The sequence below is a fragment of the Mustela lutreola genome, chromosome 7 (genome assembly GCF_030435805.1).
Source record: "Mustela lutreola isolate mMusLut2 chromosome 7, mMusLut2.pri, whole genome shotgun sequence".
Classification (NCBI taxonomy): domain Eukaryota; kingdom Metazoa; phylum Chordata; class Mammalia; order Carnivora; family Mustelidae; genus Mustela; species Mustela lutreola.
In genome coordinates, this window is record NC_081296.1 from 140,134,036 (window position 1) to 140,153,543 (window position 19,508).

The window sequence follows — 19,508 nt, forward strand, 5'->3', positions numbered from 1 at the left end:
TGGCAGGTGGTGTTGACTGTGAAGAGTGCGTGTTTTGTGAGAGCGTGTGAACATCGCAGGCCTGGGGTACAGGCCTTTCCGCTGTGAAATCCCCCGCAAGTGAGTGAGAGTGTGTGTGTGTGTGTGTGTGTGTGTGTGTGTGTGAGCATCACAGTCCTTTTGGCCCTGAAGTCCCCAGGGCCGCTTGTCCAGGCCCAGCCCCAGGGACTGCCCCGTTTCCCCTGCACCCCAGGTGGCTGCCATGTTTTATTTCTCATCTGCTGCGGCCCCTTCTCTGTCCCCAAAGCCCTCAGCAGGCCCTTTCCCTGGCTGGGAGTTTACTGCTACTCATTACCAGAGAATGACCTGGAGGCGGCCGGGGTGCTACCCACATGACCGTGTGGGACTTACAAAGGTTTAAAAATAAACCTTGCCACGTTCTTGCAGCCGCTGTCCCGGGGCTGCCACGCTGCCAGCACCCTCTCTGGCTGCTCTCCTCCACCCCTGGAAGTGGAATGCTTCCCACCCCCGCCCCAGGCTGGGCCGGCTCTTTCTGGAGATGCCCGCAGGGTGACGATCACCCCCAGGAGGAGCAGGGGAGAGGGCTGAGGAGAGCTCACCGCCATGCCCGGACTGGATTCCAGGCCTGGCTGGCCCCTGAGAGACTTGAAGAGGACTGTGTGAGCCTGGGGCGAGAGCCCGGGGTGATGACTGCAGTCACACTCCCTGCTCCAGGCCTCCATCATCCGGTCGGCTGAAGGGAGCAGGGTGGGCATCTCCATGTGGGGCCGATGATGCTAGAAGGATAGGCAGCAGGAGGAGGAGGTCCCTGTGGCAACCATAGAGAACAAGGATGGGGAAGATGAAGGCTTTTGCAGTCAGACTGTTGTGAGTTTACGTCCTGGCTCCGCACTTCATAGTGGAGGGACCCTGGGCGAGCTACTTAACCTGGGGTTGCCTCAGTCTCCCGATCTGTAAAATGGGGAGAAAAGTAGTACCTCTCTTGGAGTTGTGAGCATTTCATGAGATGACGTGGGTGAGTAGCTGAGTGCTCCGGAGCAAGTTCCCTGACCTCTCTGGGCCTCCGTTTCCAGGCTATAAAATGGGGTTGGTATTGGTTCAAAGGCTGTGAGGAAGACCAGAGGAAGAGATGTAGGTGAAGCGCTCGGGGCCTCACAGAGGAAGAGCTCAGGAGCCGTAGCGAGCATCTCCATAACGGGCATCCCGGTTCCTTGTCTCCCCAGGCCCGTGGCTCGGCAGGTGGCCGGAGGAGGCACGATGCCGCCTCTCAGGAAGACCATGACAAACCTTACGTCTGTGACAGTAAGTACGGCCAGGGCTGCCTTCCTGACCCTGCCCCCCCGACCCCGCACCCCTTTCCCTGTGCTTCCCTGGCTGTCGCACCCCCAGCCTCAGCCTCGCTGGCTCCCCCTCTTGGGCCTGCCCCCCAGCTCGCATGCCTGCTGCCAAGGCACCATTTCTTGTTGCCTCTGGTCAAGGCTTCGCCCACTCAGGTGTTTGTGCGTGAGGGAGAAGCCAGCCAGGGGTGCCGGCCTCCTGTCTCTGGCAGCTCTTCCACCGTGGCTTTCTTCTGGTGAGCTCTCTCTCTCTCAGATTCATCCTCTGTTTCTTTCTCTGTTTCAGAGAGTTACAAACAAAAGCATAACTCAAACTCCTCCGACAAAGGTGCTTGGCTCCTTTGGCTTTTCATGTTTCTCTTTCATTTCCTTCTCTCTCTCCTGTCCCAGGTAGGGCAAGTTACGAATCTTCCTCGGACGACGACTTAGCTTAATAAATGGCCCCCTGGAGGTCCATCTCCGGCCTTTCTTGCTTGCTTCAGAGGCACCGCTTGGGCAAGGACTGGCTGGTCCTGGTTTAGGGGGTGCAGACGGGGCTGGGGCAGGGAGCAGGGATTGACCCTTCAGCTCCGAGGGATTGCTCTTGGCTGGAACACTGTTGTCTCTCTCACCTACCGGAGCGTTGGGTGGTGGGTTTAAAATCCTTGCCCTAGATATCTCTCACTGCTTGGGGCGCCATCTGCTCGTTTCACAGCAGGGACTGCCCTAGAAACCACACTCCCTGACCATCTTCCCTTCATGTCTTTTCTGCTCCAAGGACGCAGAGCTGGGCCACGGGGGAAGGGCAGCGAGGTGGCTCGGGCAGGGCTGTGGCTCGGTGGTTCCTTCCGCCGGCATCTGGCGGTGTCCGCATTCGCTGTGGAAGCAGAGGGCAAATGGGGGAGACGGGGCTCAGGGAGCACATCGGGGCTGGTGCTCCTTTCCTCCCTCTTCACTGGCCTCTTTTGATTTCAAAAAGTTGTTCTGTGCCTGGTGGGGTGACAGCTGGTTGGAGAACATTTTGCTAGAAGAACTCAAACTCCATGACCCCCATTTGGCTGCTTAATACACCGTACCGATGGCACTCACGAGACAACTCTTGCAGGTAACATCTCCGTCCCACAGCGGTTTTGTTCCAGAGCCAAGAGGAGGCAGGGCACGGGGGCTGGTGACTCTGGGCGAAGTCAAGAGGTCCCTGCTTTGGCTTGGGTCTTGCCTCCCGGAAGGGCCTCTGTTTTGTTCGGCTGCACCGAAGCCCTAGCACGTGAGCCCTCTGGGGACTGGTTGCGGGCTGAGAAGGGTCCTTCTGACCCCCGCAGAGCGGACTTTCCAGCTGTGTCTGGCTGGAGCCGCCCAGCCCCCAAGAATGCCAACAGCTGCTTTGGGACTGGGGCACTGCCATTCAATTTCTCTCTTAAATAGCTTCATTTTTGTGATCTGATTTTCTGCTCCCATAGCTAGTGGGATTACTTTTTTGCTCCATCTCTTCAGTTTTCATGAGACTTGCTGCCCATAATCCCATAACTTCCCAGACACCCCTGGCACGCCCTTCCTCACCCACCTCTCCCTTCCTCTCTTCACTCCTTTTTCTACCGTCCTCTACCTCGCCTGTTACCTCCATGGAGCACCCTCTGTGGGTGTCCCTCTCTTGCCTGGCCCCCTCTTTCTGCACCGAGTGCTTATGTCCTGTCCTTCCCCCAACCCTTGTCACTGTGATTAGGAGCTCCCAGGGCCATTCGCTCTTTTTCTGTCCCCTTCCCCGCAGTCTCTTCCTCCTTCTGTTTAGCCCGTGATGCTCCGGAGGACTATCCAAAGGCCTGATGTTGGCTTTCTGGAAGTCTCAGTGGCTGATTCCTTGGCTCTGCCCATGCAGCCCCGGCCTCCCTTCTCCTCCCTCGGGGGCCACGGTCTACCGTAGATTGCCCTTCTCTCTCCTGGCTCTCGTAGGGAATTGTGTGGCAGCTTGGTGATTAATAGACTTTATTTTTATCTGGTGCCCTTCAGACACATGATCCTTTGGGATAGGGATGACCTTTGGAGAGGTCATGAGGCCCACCCTTCACCCCCGAATGGAGCAAGGAATGCTTTTAATAATCTCTAATGGATCCTAAGTAGAGAGGTGTCTGGTCACCTCCTTGAGTGTCCCCAGGGATGGTGTTACTATAAACAACCCTTTCTTTCATGATTCCAACTGTGCTCTGAATGATTGTTTTCCCTTAATAGGAGCTAAATTTTCCATTTTAGCAGATTTTGTCTTTTGCCCCCTTATCTTTTACGCATCTTTGTCCCCGAAATAGGCCCATTGAGTATTTTGTCTATTCTGGGGGTGCTTTTCACGTCCCCTTGCATTCTTGGTTTATTATCTAGGGCCACATCCCATAACCTCTGTGATGGCCTGCTCTAAATTCCCTTCCTGGTTTACATTTAAGTTCAGCACTCCCACTGGAAGTAACACCAAGGCCAAGTAGCCTGAGAGTAGCAGACACACTTCCCTGTGTATTTTACACATCGGCTCTTAATAACAGCCGGTATGGGTAGAGAACTGAAGTACTTGCCCCCCCATTGCCCTGTGCGCTATGCCCACGACCTTCCATGCCGGGCCTGTCCTGACCCCATGCCTCGCCAGGTGCGTGCCCCTTTCTACTTCATGCATTTGATTATTCTTTCTTCCATAAATCACTCTGCATTTAGCCCTATTGAGTCTCAATAAAGAAATACAATAATATGTGACTTCAATATACAAGATTCAATAAAGGCAAATTTAAAGACATTGCCCCGTAGTTGAATTTCATTCTCTGCAGATTTGCAATCCCTGCCATTGTTGTGTTGTCTATAGTTTGATTTGCATAATCCCCACTCCATCTCCAGAGTTATTTATGAAAATATTAGGCCACCTTATACCCCGCCACCTCCTCCTGGGTTTATATGTGGAGTGGTAATAGCTATCTTTCAGGTGTGATTATGTTTAACCCTTCTTGGTTGTATTCCTAAATGTAGTTGTCCTAGAATGTTCTTGGTCCAAGCATCCCTCTCAGGATGGGTGGTTGAAATATTATCTTAGCTGCTAACTTCAGTTGATAGATAGTTTGCCTGTTGCCTTTCACTCAGCCATCGAATTTATTCCATCTCAGAGAAGTACTAAATCATCTGAACATAATTTATTTTTTTACCCAGTCTGTGTGGTGTGTGTGTACGTGAATGCTTCATTTTCCAGCAAGTAACCAATCCCTGTAATTATCCTTAATGTTTACCAAGCTTTAGGAGTAAAATTCTGGTTCTTCTGTTTCAATCTCTTGTCAAAGAAAAGTGTTTCTTATCCACAGAGCAACTGATTATGACTTTGTGGGGAAGGCTGTCGATGTTTGTCGAAATGTGGATCTGGGCCATCTGCACGGAGGGAACCAAGATGCTTATTAAAATGTGATTCCTGGGCCTCATACTGGACTTTCTGCATCAGAACCATGGGGAGCAGGCTCAGGAACCTATATTTTTTGCGAGCTCCTCAGGGGAATTCCTTCTGAATTTTCAGAGTGACTGGTCTACTTCATTCAAATTCGAAGGCTTCTAGCCTTTTTATTGTTCCCTGCTTTTGGCATCCGGAAGTTCTAGAGTCTTCAGGAATTCTCCAAGCCAATGGCCATAGGCTTGCCGCACTGTTTTAGTTGGTCTCTTTAGAAATTTTCCTTTCCCGTTTTTTTCCCAGCATTGATCTAAACTCAGCAGTCCCATATAAAGCTCAGCAATCCAGCACTTGGCCTTAATTTACTTAATAGCTTTAAATCCTAACAGTATCATTAGCCCCCTTTTAGAGGTGGGATGATAACTGGAGACAGACATACGAAAGCAATCCTTGGGTTGGGCTACTGGGATGTTTTAAAAATCATTCTAAATGTTTATCTCTTCTCTCTCCAGCGGCTCCCAGCATCACTGGGACTGACTCTGGATGAGACCTACTTTGACATTGTCTTTGTTCAAGTAGCATCATAGGAGAGAGGATGGTGGTGGTGGGGGGGTGATTTTCAGAGGGCAGAAAGGGAGAACACTGTGTCTCTAAGCAGCAGCCATGTAGAGTGGAGCAAAGCTCCCATTTACCCCTTTCCCTGGGCACAATGAACGTGAGTCATGGAGGTTTTTTTTTTTTTTTTCTTTCCCAGTTTTTTTCTTTTCTATTCCTTTTTTTCTTTTTTTAAAAAGATTTTAAAAATTTGATTGAGAGAGTGAGAGAGTGCAAGCAGCGGGGAGGGGCAGAGGGAGAGGGTGAAGCAAGCTCTCCGCGGAGCAGGGCTCCATCCCGGGTCCCCAGGATCATGACCTGAGCCAAAGGCAGATACTTAACTGGCGGAGCCATCCAGCTGCCCATTCCCAGTTTTTTCTTTAAAAATTAAAAAAAAAATTAACTTTAAGTTTATTTTACTGTAGAAAGAATACTTAACACCTACCTTCTTAATACATTTTTAGTGTATGATAGATATTGCTGAATACAGGCACGGTGCTGGGCAGAAGATGTGTACGGCTTATTCATCTTCCTCGACTGAAACCTTCCGCCCATTGCTTAGTGATTTCCTAACCCCCTTCTCCACCAGCCTCCAGCTACCACCACTGCCCCCTCGGATGCTATGAGGTTGGCTACTTGTGTAAGTGGAGTCACGCAGTATTGGCTTTGCTGGGACTGGCTTCTTTCACCCAGCACAACGTCCTCGAGATCCATTCATGCTGTTGCATATTGAAGGATTCCTTCTTTTTTAAAAGATGGGGAATATTCTGTTGTATGGATCTACCAAATTTTCGTCATCAGTGCATCTGTTAATGGACAATTAGGTTGTTTCCACATCTTGGCTACTGCGAATAGTGCTGCCATGAACCTGGGAGTGCTAATTCTTTGAGATCCTGATTTCCGTTCTTTTGGACAAATACCCAGAAGTGGGATTGCTGGAGCCTGTGGCAATTCTATTTTTAGTTTTTTGAGGCACCTTCGTACTATTTTCCAGAGCAGCTGCACCATTTTGCATTCTCACCAGCAGCGTCCAAGTGTTCCAGTTTCTCCACAGCCTTGCCAGCGCTTGTCTTTTGTTCCCAGTTTTTTCGGATCGCGGTGATAACGCCTGCTCACAGCGCTTACAGCGCTTACAGCGTGCGGAGCGCGGTGCCGAGCCCGTTCCGTGCGTGGTCTCTGTAAGTCCTCACCGTAACCTTGAGAGGCAGGGGCAGTTGACCTCGCTTTAGTATGAAGAAACCAGGGTGCAGAGAGGTGAAGGGACGTGTCCACACATACTGCTGGGAAAATATGCCCTCCTACCCTGGAGTTTGGCTCTCCTGAGAGTTGAGGAAAAAACATGTTTTAAAAGTGAATTAGGGGTGCCTGGGTGGCACAGCCAGTTAAGCGTCTGACTCTTCGTTTTGGCTTCGGTTGTGATCTCAGGATTATGAGATCAAGCCCCGCATTGGGCTCTGCGCTCAGCTCGAGGTCTGCTTAAGATTCTCTCTCTATCTCGCCCCCTCTGCCCCTCCCCTGCCTCAAATAAATAAATAAATAAATAAACCTTTGAAAGTGAATTAATGGAGCGCCTCAGTGGCTCAGTTGGTTGAGTGTCTGACTCTTGATTTTGGCGCAGGTCATGATCTCAGGGTCATGAGACTGGGCCCCGAGTCGGCTCCTCACTGGCCGTGGAGACTGCTTAGGATTCTCTCTCCCCTCTCCCTCCGCCCCTCCGCCCACCCTGTCTCCCCATCTCTAAAGAACAACCAGAAGTGAATTAATGATCCCATACATCTCACTTATGAGATGAAGCCATGTCCACTGGTAACAGATGGCTTCTAGGCGTCAGGCTGGCAGGAACGGAATAGATTATACACTTTTAAGCCTTTTACATTTAAATCTATTAAAATCACCCTCTCCCCCAAACTGGGGCATTAGAGTGGATTAGTAACAAAAGGCAAATAGGCATGGTCAGAGCCCTCCCGGGAGCATGACTCAGCTGAGTGCTGTCTGGTACTCACACTCCAGGAGTGGGGTCACCCAACTCAGTCTCCAGATCAGTAAAAACCTTGGTCTCCACCACCTCTCCCCCTACAGGCATGTGTTTTTGATTGTGTGGCCCGTGACTGAAATCATGGCCACTTTGCGGTGTTGCCTCCCTTCTAGAAATTCAGTGGGGGTTAACTATGTCTAAATGGGGCAGTTTCAGAATAGGGTTTGGGGTTCCTTCCTGCCATTCTTGGTGGTGGAATCCTGGAGGGAGAAGGGTTTGGGAGGAAAAGCAAAAAGTCTGGGGGTATGGTCCTGGTTCTACCCTTCAGGGGTGAGGACGTCACTTTCCTGATTCGTCAATGAGGGGTCTCCTTTCTTGAGTATCTCGACCTCCCCCATCAGCACCCCTTCCCCACGCCATGGGCTCCTTTCTTTCCAGGCAGTGGCTTAACGATGAGTCTCTTCTCCCTGGAGACAAGATGTCGGACCATCACATTAGCAGGCTGAGGGGGGCTGTGGGCTGGGTGGACTGGCAAATGGGCCAGACGCAGCTTGCACCCGACGTAGTCTCAGAAAATCTGCTTGACCTCAACTTCCTAAAATTACTCTGGATTCCCCCTTACCTGAATGTACCGGGAGAATCAGATGACTATTGCAGTCTTATTAAAAAAAATTTTTTTTTTTTTTTTTCCTTTTGAGGGCATTAAGGCCCCACATTCTCTAAGGCTCATGTGCTTTTAGCTTCGAGCTGCAGTGGAAAAGCCAATAACGCGGCCTTCAGGCTGGCTGCCCCTGTCACCGAAGGGAAGCCGGGCTCATCACTCAGTTGTCCGCGCTATTATCTTGCGGGTCCTTGCATGGGGTGCGGCAGGGGAGGGTGAGGAAGGCTCCGTGCCCCAGAAACTTGATTTGTGGAGCAGGGCCAGTGGCATGGGATTGATCCCTGGAGATTGAGTGCATTTGTTATGGCAAAGCTGGATCTTTTTAAATATTTAAATGCCATCCTGTCACGGACACAGGTTGCACGGTGTCCCAGCAGGGCGGTCCCGTAGGCAGGGCTGAAGAGAAGCTGCCCGCTTTTCTCTCCGTTCCCCTCACACCTGCCTGTCTCTCCTTCCTTGCTCCTGTGGCCTGCCCTGCCCTCCCCCCCCTTGGCCCGCACCTCTGGGCTCTCAAGGACTTGGTTTGCCTTTTCTGAGCTGTAGCCCACGCCCTCTTGAATTATTTTGTCCTCCAGCCAGAGCCGATGCTCAGCTAGCCGTTCCTGAATGCAAACTTGGTGGCAAATAATTCCTACCAAGATGCAGAGGACCAGTAACAGGATAGATATGAAAATGGGCAGCAGTTTTTTTTTTTAATGATCTTTTCTATGGAAATAATACCTACTCATTGCAGAAAAATCAGAAATCATAGATATGCATAAAGGAGAAATAAAAATCACCCATAAGCTTTCTCCTGAGAGATAGCTTCCGTTTTGGTTTTGTATACCATTTGAGGATTCTATCTCCGTCTCTCTGTACACACACACACACACACACACACAGGCACACAGACATACACATGCACACACGTGCGCGCGCATGTGTGCAAACCATGGTACAAACCGTTTTCACCCATCCCCCCACTCAACAGTACATGGGAAGCATCGCTTTAGGTCAGTAAAGGCATGTTAATGACATTGGAGGGCTATATGGTGTCCCATCAAGTGGGCACGCCCCAGTTTGCTCCAGCCGTGTTCCGCTTGTTGGACATTTAGACAGTTTAAAGTTTGTTCACTATTGCCAACAATATTGAGGCTGTATCTTTGCATAATGCTTTCATGATTTCCTAGGAGTGGAATTGTGAGGTCAAAGGGCCTGGGGCACAGCCTTTGATGTGTCTCACTTCCAGTCGCAGTCGGGGGTAAGGGAAGTGGGCAGCAAGGTCAGGGCCGCCCAGGTGAGAGAGAGAGAGAGAGCTCTGTGAAGAGGGACGTGACCTGACTTTGGAGTGAGAAAAAGCCGAGGTCAAATGGCGGTTCTGCTGGTTGTTCGCTTGTTACCTGGGACCTTTTGAAATAATCGTTTTGCTGCTGGGAGGCTCCAGGTCCAGGTGTGGAGTGGGGATGGTGCATGGTTGGGAAAGGCACGTGCGATGATGGATATAAAAATGTTTGCACCTGGGATATGCTTAATGAATGTTTCTTCCTCCTTCGCTGGTTCCTTCTGTCCTCCATCTCCAGTAGAGTTGGAAAGATAAGGCCGCTATCACAGAGATAACACCCGGCCAGGTATAGTTCACTGAGTAGGTAGAGAGCGCTGTCGGGATTCAGGGGAGGGAGTGGTGGGCGGGGGGCAGGAGCTGCTGTGTCAGAAGCTGCTTCCCTAGGAGGTCAAGCAGGGCTTGCGTGAATGTGTGTTGAATTGAATTTATTCTCCCCGGAGGGAGGAGTATGTGTGGGAGTTGGTGGTGGCAGACCAGCGGGGTAATAGCAATAATAGCAGAAGTTCGTGGACTTATATTATGGGCCTGGAACGTTCTGTGGGTTTTTATCTATATTAATTCTTGAACCCTCACAGAAGTGCCATGAGACAGATGGTCTGGTCACCTCCATCCTACAGATAAGGGGACTGGGGAGAAGAGGGGTTAATTAGCTTTCCTGAGGTCACCCACCAAAAAAAATTGGTGGAGCCAGGATTGGATCCCAGTCAGCAATGCCTCCCTCCCCCACTCTACAGTGTCTCCCCCCTCTCCTGTCACTCACCTTTTCCTGGGATCTGTCTTACCTTGTGTAGGCCACCACCTGTCACACTGGATGATGGCAGTCTGTCAGTTCTTTGGGCTGGACTGTGAGCCTCTGGAGGGCAGGAGGTATGCTACATTCACCCTGCATCCCAGCCCTAGTACAGTGGTTGCTCCCAAAATGTGCAGGAGTGTGGGATGCACAGAGCAGGATGGGGAGAGACCAGCTTGGCCAGAACAGAGCACTGGGGTAGGAAGACTGGGGGGTTCAGCATGGGACAAGGGTACTGGGAATGGCAGGCTGATTTGCTTAGAGGTGGGCCTGCATCATCACTTGTGAACATGATGATCCCAGAAAGGTGTGTTCTGGAAAGGTGTATTCAGGGCAGAGAGCCTATAGCCTGAGGGCTGAGAAGGAGATAGGAGAAGATGTGAAGTCTGGATGGTGGTGACAGCAAGGACAAAGTAGATGGGGCCAACTGGAGAGACTTTATGAGTGAAAATCCTGCAGAATGGGATGTGGGGTCCAAGCGAGAGGGAGGAGCTATCGAAGTCTTGAGCTTGGGTCATGAAGACATGAGGAGGCTTAACTGGAATATTCTAGAGGAGAAGTTAATTTTGGGGAATGAGGAAACGGACACAGGAGTATGTGGAACTAGTAGGACATCCAGGCAGCAATATTCACCACATGCTAATGGGCATTTGGTTCCCCAAAGGAAGCAAGGCACTTATGTGGATGCTGTAAGTGGATGGGGGTCTACCTCAGGGAAAGGCCAGTGGGACACACCGGGTAGGTCGGGACTCCCAAATAAAGCCCCATCTGCATCTGAGGCAGAGTTGATGGCAGATGTTCCTGTGGAGAGCCTGAGGGAGAGCACCCTAGCCACATTTCCAGATCTGGGGGCTGCCATACTTTATGGTAACATGTCTAATTTTTATTTTTTTTAACATTTCTTTGTTTATTTTCCCCGAAAATGTTGACATTTACATTTATTATTTAGGTAATTTTAAATGCATGATTAAAAACAGAATTATATTTTGTCCTTTAAGTAGATTAAGGACGTGCCAGGGTAGGACACACCAGAATAAGGGCTGAAGATACGGTCTCTGCAAGGGGACCCCAGGAGGCGGTTCTTGAGTCAGAACTCCAGGATTTGAATCTTTGCTACATCCCTTCCTGGCTGTGACCTTGGGCAAATCCCCAAACCTCTCTGAGCTTTGCTTTCTTTTTGTGTCAAGTGAGCACAATAAGATTAACCTTAGAGGGTTTCCCAGAGGGTTAAATGAGACTGTGTGCAAAAACAGCTCACTGTCTGGTTCATAGTTGTGCTCAATAAATATTTATTTTTTTTTTTAAATGCCAAGTTAGGAAAGTAGAGCTTGGGTCCCCAGTTCTGTTCTGTGCCCTGCCTGCTGGAGGCGTCAGGGACCAGAGAAGCTAGCAAGCACGCCTTACGTTGAGTGGGCGTAAGGCCGTCACTGTGTTGAGTACTTCCCAAGGATGAGCTCTTTCAGTTCTCATAACACCCAGGTGAGATGTGAACTGTCATCAGCCCCATTTTCCAGACCAGGAAACCAAGGTTTGGAGAGATTAAGTAACTTGCCCAAGGTCGCCCAGCCAGGCAGATCCCAGAGTTCACTAGAGTTCTGCTACCCTGCTTCTCAGCGAGGCAGGGAAGAGTCCCACTAACACACTTAATGCTTTGGTTTTGGGAGTTTCTGCATTCTCTGCTGGGGATCTGAAATCGGGTTATATAGTATTTAGAAATGGAAGGCTTGTTGCTTGTCTCCATTCTTCCTGTTTTTTAAAAACCAGAGTCACATTCAGTATACAGCAAATTCCTGAAATAAGCAGAATGCCCTCCCTCATTGAAGACACAGGACTTGCGGATCACTGGCATTTGATAGATCCTGTCTCTGGGCTCATTCCTAATACATGGGTCCGTGCCAGACCCCAAGGAATGTGGCTTTGAAAAATCAGGATGTTACATCCCACCCGTATTCCATCCCCGCTGTGCTTCTATCCGGAAGAACTCCGTTTCAAAGAAGCACCAAGTGTGGCCTGGAAGAAGAAACGAAGCCACAGGAAGGCAGCTGCCGACCTGGGTTGGTTGGGGGATGGGGATAGGGATGTAGGCTGCCCTGGGTGGGTCCTAAGGCCGAGAGCTGACACTGATTTCCTCTCGGGGTCCAGGGACTAGTTGCTGAGGCATACAGGCCTCAGCCCAGAGAAAACAGAGAATCACCAAGTGCTAGAATCAAAGGACTTTGAGATCATTTGATTCAGCTGTCCTGTTTTACAGTTGGGGAAACCAAGGCCCAGAGAAGTATGGGGTTTGTCCACAGGTGCATAGCTAGTGAGTAGGAGAGCCAGGGCCAGATCCCCGGCCTCCCAAAGGCCACCCAACGTGTCTGGGTCTTGGACATCTGGACCAGGAGGAAGAGCCCCCTGGGACTTGTCCAAGGGGGGCCTCTTGATGCTCAGACACTGCAGGACCCGGGCTCCCCTCCTCATTTGGGTCCGTGGAGCCATCGTTGGCTCTTTAAGGCCTCGGCATTAAAAATAGTCGTAGGGATTAATACCCCACCACGAGCAAGTCTGCCCTGGTGGCTTTTTGAAGTAGCCTCCGAGTTTTATCCCACGCTGAGTCCCGCAGGGCTTTCCTCACTGGGGCTTCTCCCTACCCGGGGGACTGGTCGCGGGCATTCCTCCATCCCCCACATGGTTCTGCGGAGAGAAGTCAGGAAGGCATGGGGAGCCCCCAATGTCTATGACCCGGTCTGGCAGCGTATGATTCCCTTGTCAGATGGGCCTCCTTGCGTATCCGTCCTGGGCCCAGTGGGACATAGGATTCTACTCAGAAGAGCTGAAGGGGCGGGCAGCGACTGACAGGACGATGAAGGAGATGTGGGCCCGATAGCAAGTGCCGGCAGGGAGAGGGGGAAGGTGCCAAGGGGCAGGGGGAGGAACACGGCGCCCAGGACGAGGGAGGGTAGATGGTGCCCGTGCCAGCACGCTGCCCCAGCAGGGAGGGCAGGGCACAAATCCCCATCTTCCTCCTCTCACCTGCCGTTCTTCTGTCTGCGCCTCCCGCCGGCCAAACCAGAGACAGAGGGCGAGGGGCCGTGGAGGTCAGCCCCAGGCAGTGGCAGGGGCGTCCCGGTGGAGGATAGCACATTGTTCAGTCACGTGCTTCAAAGCCAGGCAGACCTGAGTTCAAATCCTGCCCTGCCCTTGAGGGAGTTGCTTCAACGCCCTCAGACTCAGTTTCCCCATCTGTAAAGTGGGGCCGACAATCCTTATCTCGTGGGCCGCTCGGAACTCCCGCGCGGGACCGTGTGCCTGCCTCGCAGTCTGTAAGTGTGACGGTCTGGAGGCCTCGGCGGCGGACAGGCACTGCTGGGTCGATTTTACAGACCGAGGAAGTGGAGCTGCAGAGAGAGGGAAGTAGCATCCTCGGGTCGTGTGAAAAGTGCCACGGGGCAGAACTGGGAATGAGATGCAGCCCGGTGACTCCCAAGGCCCAGGCTTTGTCGTTGGACGCTCATCCTGTAATTGCTTTCAGTCTCTCGGAAACCACTGGCTCAGATACCCACTGCGTGCTCCAAGTTGGGCTGATGAAAATGTGCCAGAGTCATTAAGTTATCAGTGGGGAAGGCGGCTGCTTCTCCCCTGCAGGAAGGATTCTGCTGTCTGCGGCAGCCGGCTTTGTTCGCACAAACTGCCCCTGATTCCCCGCCCTCCTCCTCCGCCACCGCCTCCTCTCTGCACCCTGCTCCCCCAGACAGGGTGCCAGCGGGGTGGGCTTGGAGCGGGGAGGGGGGCGCTGTAGGTATTCTGGGGCAACACTGAAGGTATTCATAACTCCAGGCGGGAGGTGCTACCTGGAGAATCCGGCCCCTGGATGGGGTAGTGGGCAAGCACTATTTCTGCAACTTGACAGATGGATGCGCCCCAGGGGAAGGAGAGAGAGGAAGGCAAGCTGGACCTTCCTTACTGTCACAGCCGGTCCCCTCCGAGCGCCGTGCCAGGAACACAAATCCAGGTGCACGCTTGCCAAGGTGAAAAGAAGGGCCTCGGGCTGTGCCTGGACCGGGCTTGACCCGGTCCCTGGGGTGATGGCTTCAGAGGGCCAGGACACAAAGGAGCGGGCTCCGGGGAGGGGACAGAGACTGCGGTAGGAAGATGGGGCGCAGCCGTCTCTGAACGCTTCAGCAGTCCTGGGGCTCGGTGGGATTCTGCACGGCGGAGAATTCCAGAGTGAGGCTGCTGACGTGATAAAGGGAGAGCAGATGGTTCTAAGACTTTATTTTCAGTGTACTTTCCCCACCCTCTTTTTCTGGCGACTCCCTCACCCCCATCTGCAGAGGAGAGATGGCTAGCTACCCCCTCCCCTTTTGGGTTTATTCCCTTTGCTTTGATGGCCGTGAAGCTGATAATAGCGGACAATGGCTGCCCCTCCCGACCAGCCAGGCACTGTTTCATTTTTTTAAAATTTATTTTTAAAAAAGATTTATATATTTATTTGACAGAGAGATAGAGAGAGAGCACAAGTAAGCAGAGCAGTGGAGGGAGAGAAGCGGGCACCCTGCTGAGCAGGGAACCTGATGCGGGGCTCGATCCCAGAATCCTGGGATCATGACCTGAGCTGAAGGCAGCCACTTAACCAACTGAACCACCCAGACGCCCCTAGGCATTGTTTTAAATGTGTTTCACAGAGAGGCGCCTCAGACGAAGTGAGGCAGATGTGCTGTGGTGATCATCCCTGTTGTCTCCAGAGGATGCGGAGGCACAGAGAGGTTTAGCAACTCAGCCCAGATCACACAGGTGGTCGGTAGCAGACGTGACAGGGCTTTGAGTCCCAGCAGCTCAGACCCAGCCTACCCCGTTACTCACCAGCCAGAAGCTGCCTCTCTGAAGGGTGGCACAGGCATGCCTGGGCCAGATTTTCAAGGTTACTGCAGGGAGCGTTTTACTCCCAGCTCAGGGCTGCTTGGGGTCTGTGTTCCATGAGGCAGCACCTGCCTGTCGGTGCTGTCAGGTTCTTTGTTTTGAGTAACTTATTCCCCGATCTCTGACCCCAGCCCCAGCAGGTTTCCAAGACCAGATACACAATTTATGGGGCCCAGTGCAAAATGACGATGAGGGACCTTTTATTCAATATGTGTTCAGAATTTCAAGATGGTGACAGCAAAGCCTTAGGCCAAGCATGGGGCCCTTCTGAGCATGGACCCGGTCTGAAGGCACGGGTCTCATGCCCGTGAAGCTGGTCAGTCTGTGTTCGGTGTGGCAGGGAGGTATCATTAAATAGCACTGGGTTTTCCTTTGCTTCCAATCCAGTCAAAGTAGGATTTCTAAGGCATTTCTTTCCATCAAAACGTAGCAGTCTGATCCAGGTACAATTCCACCAAGATAAATCTTAGAAATCTTTTGTCCCTGAGAGGAAGTCATTCAAAGGCCTGGTACTTGGGTTAGAAGCTTTATTTTGGGGTCAGACATCTTGCTGTATTATCTCCAATTCCTCCTAACCCTGTCTTTTAAACTCCCTCCCGCCTCCTTCCTGTTAGCCTGTGAGCCTGCTCCAGGGTGTGCCCTTTTAAAGAACGAGGCCCACTCAGCCTCCCCGACCGCCATTCCCATCCGCCACCCAGCCTCACTGGTGGCAGGAGTGGTCTGTCAGCCCTGTCACCACTTCCTCGTTTCCGGGAGCACCCTAGGCCTCTGAAGTCTTATCTTGTCCTCCTGGAGGTCGTGGATTCCCTTCTCATGAAGGTGGCCTCCTGTCACCTCCACGGATCTCTTTCTAGTCTCTGTTTATCTTGACCCTTCTCAGGCATCTGGCATTCTCCTGACTCTACCGGCTTCTCTCCTGTAAAATGGGGACTTGGGTTGCCGTGAGCAAATTGACTGGACACAAGAGAACAGGTCTCACACTTGGTACACAGTCAATAGCTGTTCGCCATGGCCGTGACGGTTTGTGTCCTTGGTCCTGTCATCTGGAAATCCTACCTCTTTAAAAAAATTTTTTTTTTTGAAAAATTCCAGTATAATTTACATCCCAGTATAATTTACTACCTTTAATACTAGTTTCAGGTGTACAATGTGGTGATTCAACGATTCTATATATTTTATGCGGTGCTTATCGTGTTAAGTATACTCTTGATCTCCATTCGTAAGATACTGGTGTTTTCTGAGTTCTGTCCTCTGTCCACATTTTTCCTCTCTCTCCATCATCTCCTAACCCCCCCTGCCGCCCTTTCAACCTCCCACATCCGCGTCTCTTTCCTAAGCTCAGAGTGTGCAGGGCAACCCCAGACTGAACTCATTCTCTTTCTTCTTTGAATCTGGTTTTCCTCCTCATCCTTAGGCCTCTTGCTCTGTAGTGTTTTTGTTGTTTCCCTTAACTGACCTTGCGTGCTGGCTGTGCGCTTCCCCGTGCTGGTCACTGGGGATGCAGCAGTGTGCAAAGACGCAGGGGCTGCCATGCTTGCTGCTGGTGGGGGGCACACATAGTGATCCATGATTTGTCCTAGGAAGGTAACAAACTGGAGTCCTAATTTTGATTGGAGAGACTTCCCTGGAGAAGGACATTTGAATTGACACCTGAAGAATGATGAAGTGTTAATTAGGCATACTAGGGCTGGGGACCATTGTGGGCCATGGGAAGAGCTTGTGCAAAGGCTCTGTGGTAGAAAAAAAGATGTTTATAGAGTAGAAAGACAATGGGGCAGAAGGGCAGAGAAGGTGGTAGAATGTGGTGTCAGGCGAGGCTAGAGAGCTAAGCTGGGGCTGGATGGGGCATGGCCAGGAAAACCAAGTTACTGTCATTCTCGGTTCTTCCTCGCTGCTTGTACCCACCCCTTGCCACCAGACTCCTTCTCTTTAACCCCTCTCCCATCCTGAAATCCTCATTGTTCACACATAGAAAACTAAAATAGCCTCTTGCCACCTTCAAATCCGTCTGCTGCGCTATAATCTTAAATAGGATTTCTAAAATGTAAATCTGAATAAGTCGGTCCTCAGGCTACAATTCTTCCCTGGCTCCTCATTTTCCGGACAAAGTCTTGCCCGGCTTCCTTGCTCCTTTGCTCCGTCACGTCACGGGGCTGGGCACATATGAGGTGTTAAATACATGTTTTCTTGAAGACCTGATGATGAAGGAATAAGATGGGACAAACAGGTGGTAAAAAAAGGCAGCTCCATCAGGAGAGCTCTGTAGTTCTGTGTAGGGGGGTGATGGGTAAGAGGTCTGGTTTCCATGACCTCCCTGTACTGTCTGCTTCTGTTTCCTCTAATGACCGAGCATGAGTCTCACTGTCCCCACCGGCCACTTCCACCATCCCAAAGTGCAGGTGCACCAAGGTGAGCAGAGTCAAGCCCAAATCTATTCATTCTTCTAGCAGAGCGGTTCTTAGACTGTAGTGTGCAGGGGAATCACCTGGAGGGCTTGTTAAAACAGAGATTTCTGACCCCATCCCCGGAGCTTCCGATTCGATAGATGTGAGCAGGAGCCCAAGAACATGTATCTCTAAGCTCTTCGCAGGTGACGCTGATGGTGCTGGTCTGGGGACCACTCTTCAGGAATCTCTTTTCTAGCAAAAGGATTTGCTTTAAAAAATAATTACTCTCTATGGTGTTGGGGAAGGAGATGTGGGAAGCTTTTTGCTTGGGTTTGGTTTTGTAGGTTTAAAGACCTATTACTATGAGATTAATGTGGATAGATGGATCAGATTCTACATGCTTCCCTCTCCCCACCCCCGCCATCTCCTGGCTTTCCCACAAAGTATTTCTGTGTTCATTCATCAGTTGGTCAATGGATGTGTTCTGAGGCCATTATATGTGCATGGCAACAGAAGATATGGAGTTGTTATTAAGCCGAAACTGGCACGAAACTGTCCTTAAGAGAAGTCCTCTGGTACAGATGTAACTAGGATTTAAGGACATCAAAGAAGAAACGCCTGTTTGGGTGGATCGGGATTCCCTGATCCGTGGAATTGTCCCAGGCATCGAGCATTAGTGGGAATAAAACAATGTGATGAGTGAGACCACATGACTTTTAAGACCCTGGAATTCTGTGATTAAGGAAGATGGTGGCAATTGACATGACAAAATGGCGCAAATGGAATGCTGTGGAGTTGGTAGTAGGGAGGTCTGCAGACTGGTTTCCGGAGTCAGCGGAGGCGTCCTTATGGAAATACTGAGATGACTGTCCTGATTCTTTTTTTAAAAGCAATTCTCAGCCATTTCTTTTTTTTTTTTTTTTAAGATTTTATTTATTTATTTGACAGAGAGATCACAAGTAGTCAGAGAGGCAGGCAGACAGAGAGGGGGAGAACCAGGCTCCCCGTAGAGCAGAGAGCCAGATGCGGGACTCAATCCCAGGACCCTGAGATCATGACCTGAGCTGAAGGCAGAGGCTCAATCCACTGAGTCACCCAGGCACCCTGATGATGGTCCTGATTCTTTTCTTCTTTTTTTTTTTTTTTAAGATTTTATTTATTTAACAGACAGAGATCACAAGTAGGCAGAGAAGCAGGCAGAGAGAGAGGAGAAAGAAGCAGAGAGCCTGATGTGGGGCTTGATCCTAGGACCCTGAGATCATGACCTGAGCCAAAGGCAGAGGCTTTAACCCACTGAGCCACCCAGGCGCCCCGACGGTCCTGATTCTTAATCAACATTTACGCTTTGTTACTAAGTGGATTTATAGCCGATGACCCCACGATTTGCTGTTTACTGACCTCAGATCGTTGCAGAGGTTAAATAGAAGAAGCCACAAACAGGCCCAGAGTGTGCCTTGGGGGCCTCTTTAGGTCCCATTTCCCCAGTCAAATGGAATTGAGATGTGGAGTGCCGTTTTATTTTTTTGATATATTTACTAGAGAGAGAGAGAGAGGGAAAGAGGAAGAGAATGTAAGTAACCAATTGTAGGACTTGAACTTAGAGCCACTGGGTCACCAACTTGAATTTCAGACTCTGACCTTATTAAGAAAGTCCAACCAATTGTTAAATTCCACTGTTTGAGGCCAGGGTCAAAGTCCCTCTTTCAGGAGGGCCCAAAACTTAGCACTTGGCACTTCAGGCTAAGCTGAAGCCCCTCACCCTGGCCCCTCGCCCCTCTTCAACATTAATCAGCATCTGTTATGTGCAGGGTACTGAGTGAGATACAAATATTATCTACAACCCTTCAAGGTAAGTAGTACTATCATCATTTCCAGATACGAAAAAAGGCACAGAGAGGCTACATATCTTGTCCAGTTTCACACAGCAATTTGCCTCAATTCATTTTTGGAAGTCGATATAACCATAAAATCGAAATGTGGTAGAAGATAGGTCAAAAATTCTAGCTCCATCTCAGATCTGAGTATAGATCCAGAACACAAGATTGGAAAACAGAATGCAGCAGTTTATGAAGTGGATAATGTACTTTCGCCCAACAGAGAGCATTCTAGGAATATAGGAATGGCCCAAGAAGAAGAAACATTAGGAAATCAACATAATTCAC

At 50.6% G+C, this 19,508-nt stretch overlaps 1 protein-coding gene across 8 annotated transcripts in view; it reads left to right on the forward strand.

Annotated features, from left to right (window-relative positions):
• Nucleotides 1–19,508, forward strand: part of DPF3 (double PHD fingers 3) — a 298,094-nt gene that overhangs the window by 195,145 nt on the left and 83,441 nt on the right. For all 8 annotated transcript variants that reach the window (XR_009355845.1, XR_009355844.1, XM_059182919.1 and 5 more), the window contains exon 6: nt 1,224–1,302. Coding sequence is in view for 6 of the 8 variants with exons in the window: in XM_059182919.1 (XP_059038902.1) it covers nt 1,224–1,302 (79 nt within the window). In the remaining 2 variants the exon portion in view is untranslated. The remainder of the gene's footprint in view (nt 1–1,223; nt 1,303–19,508) is intronic.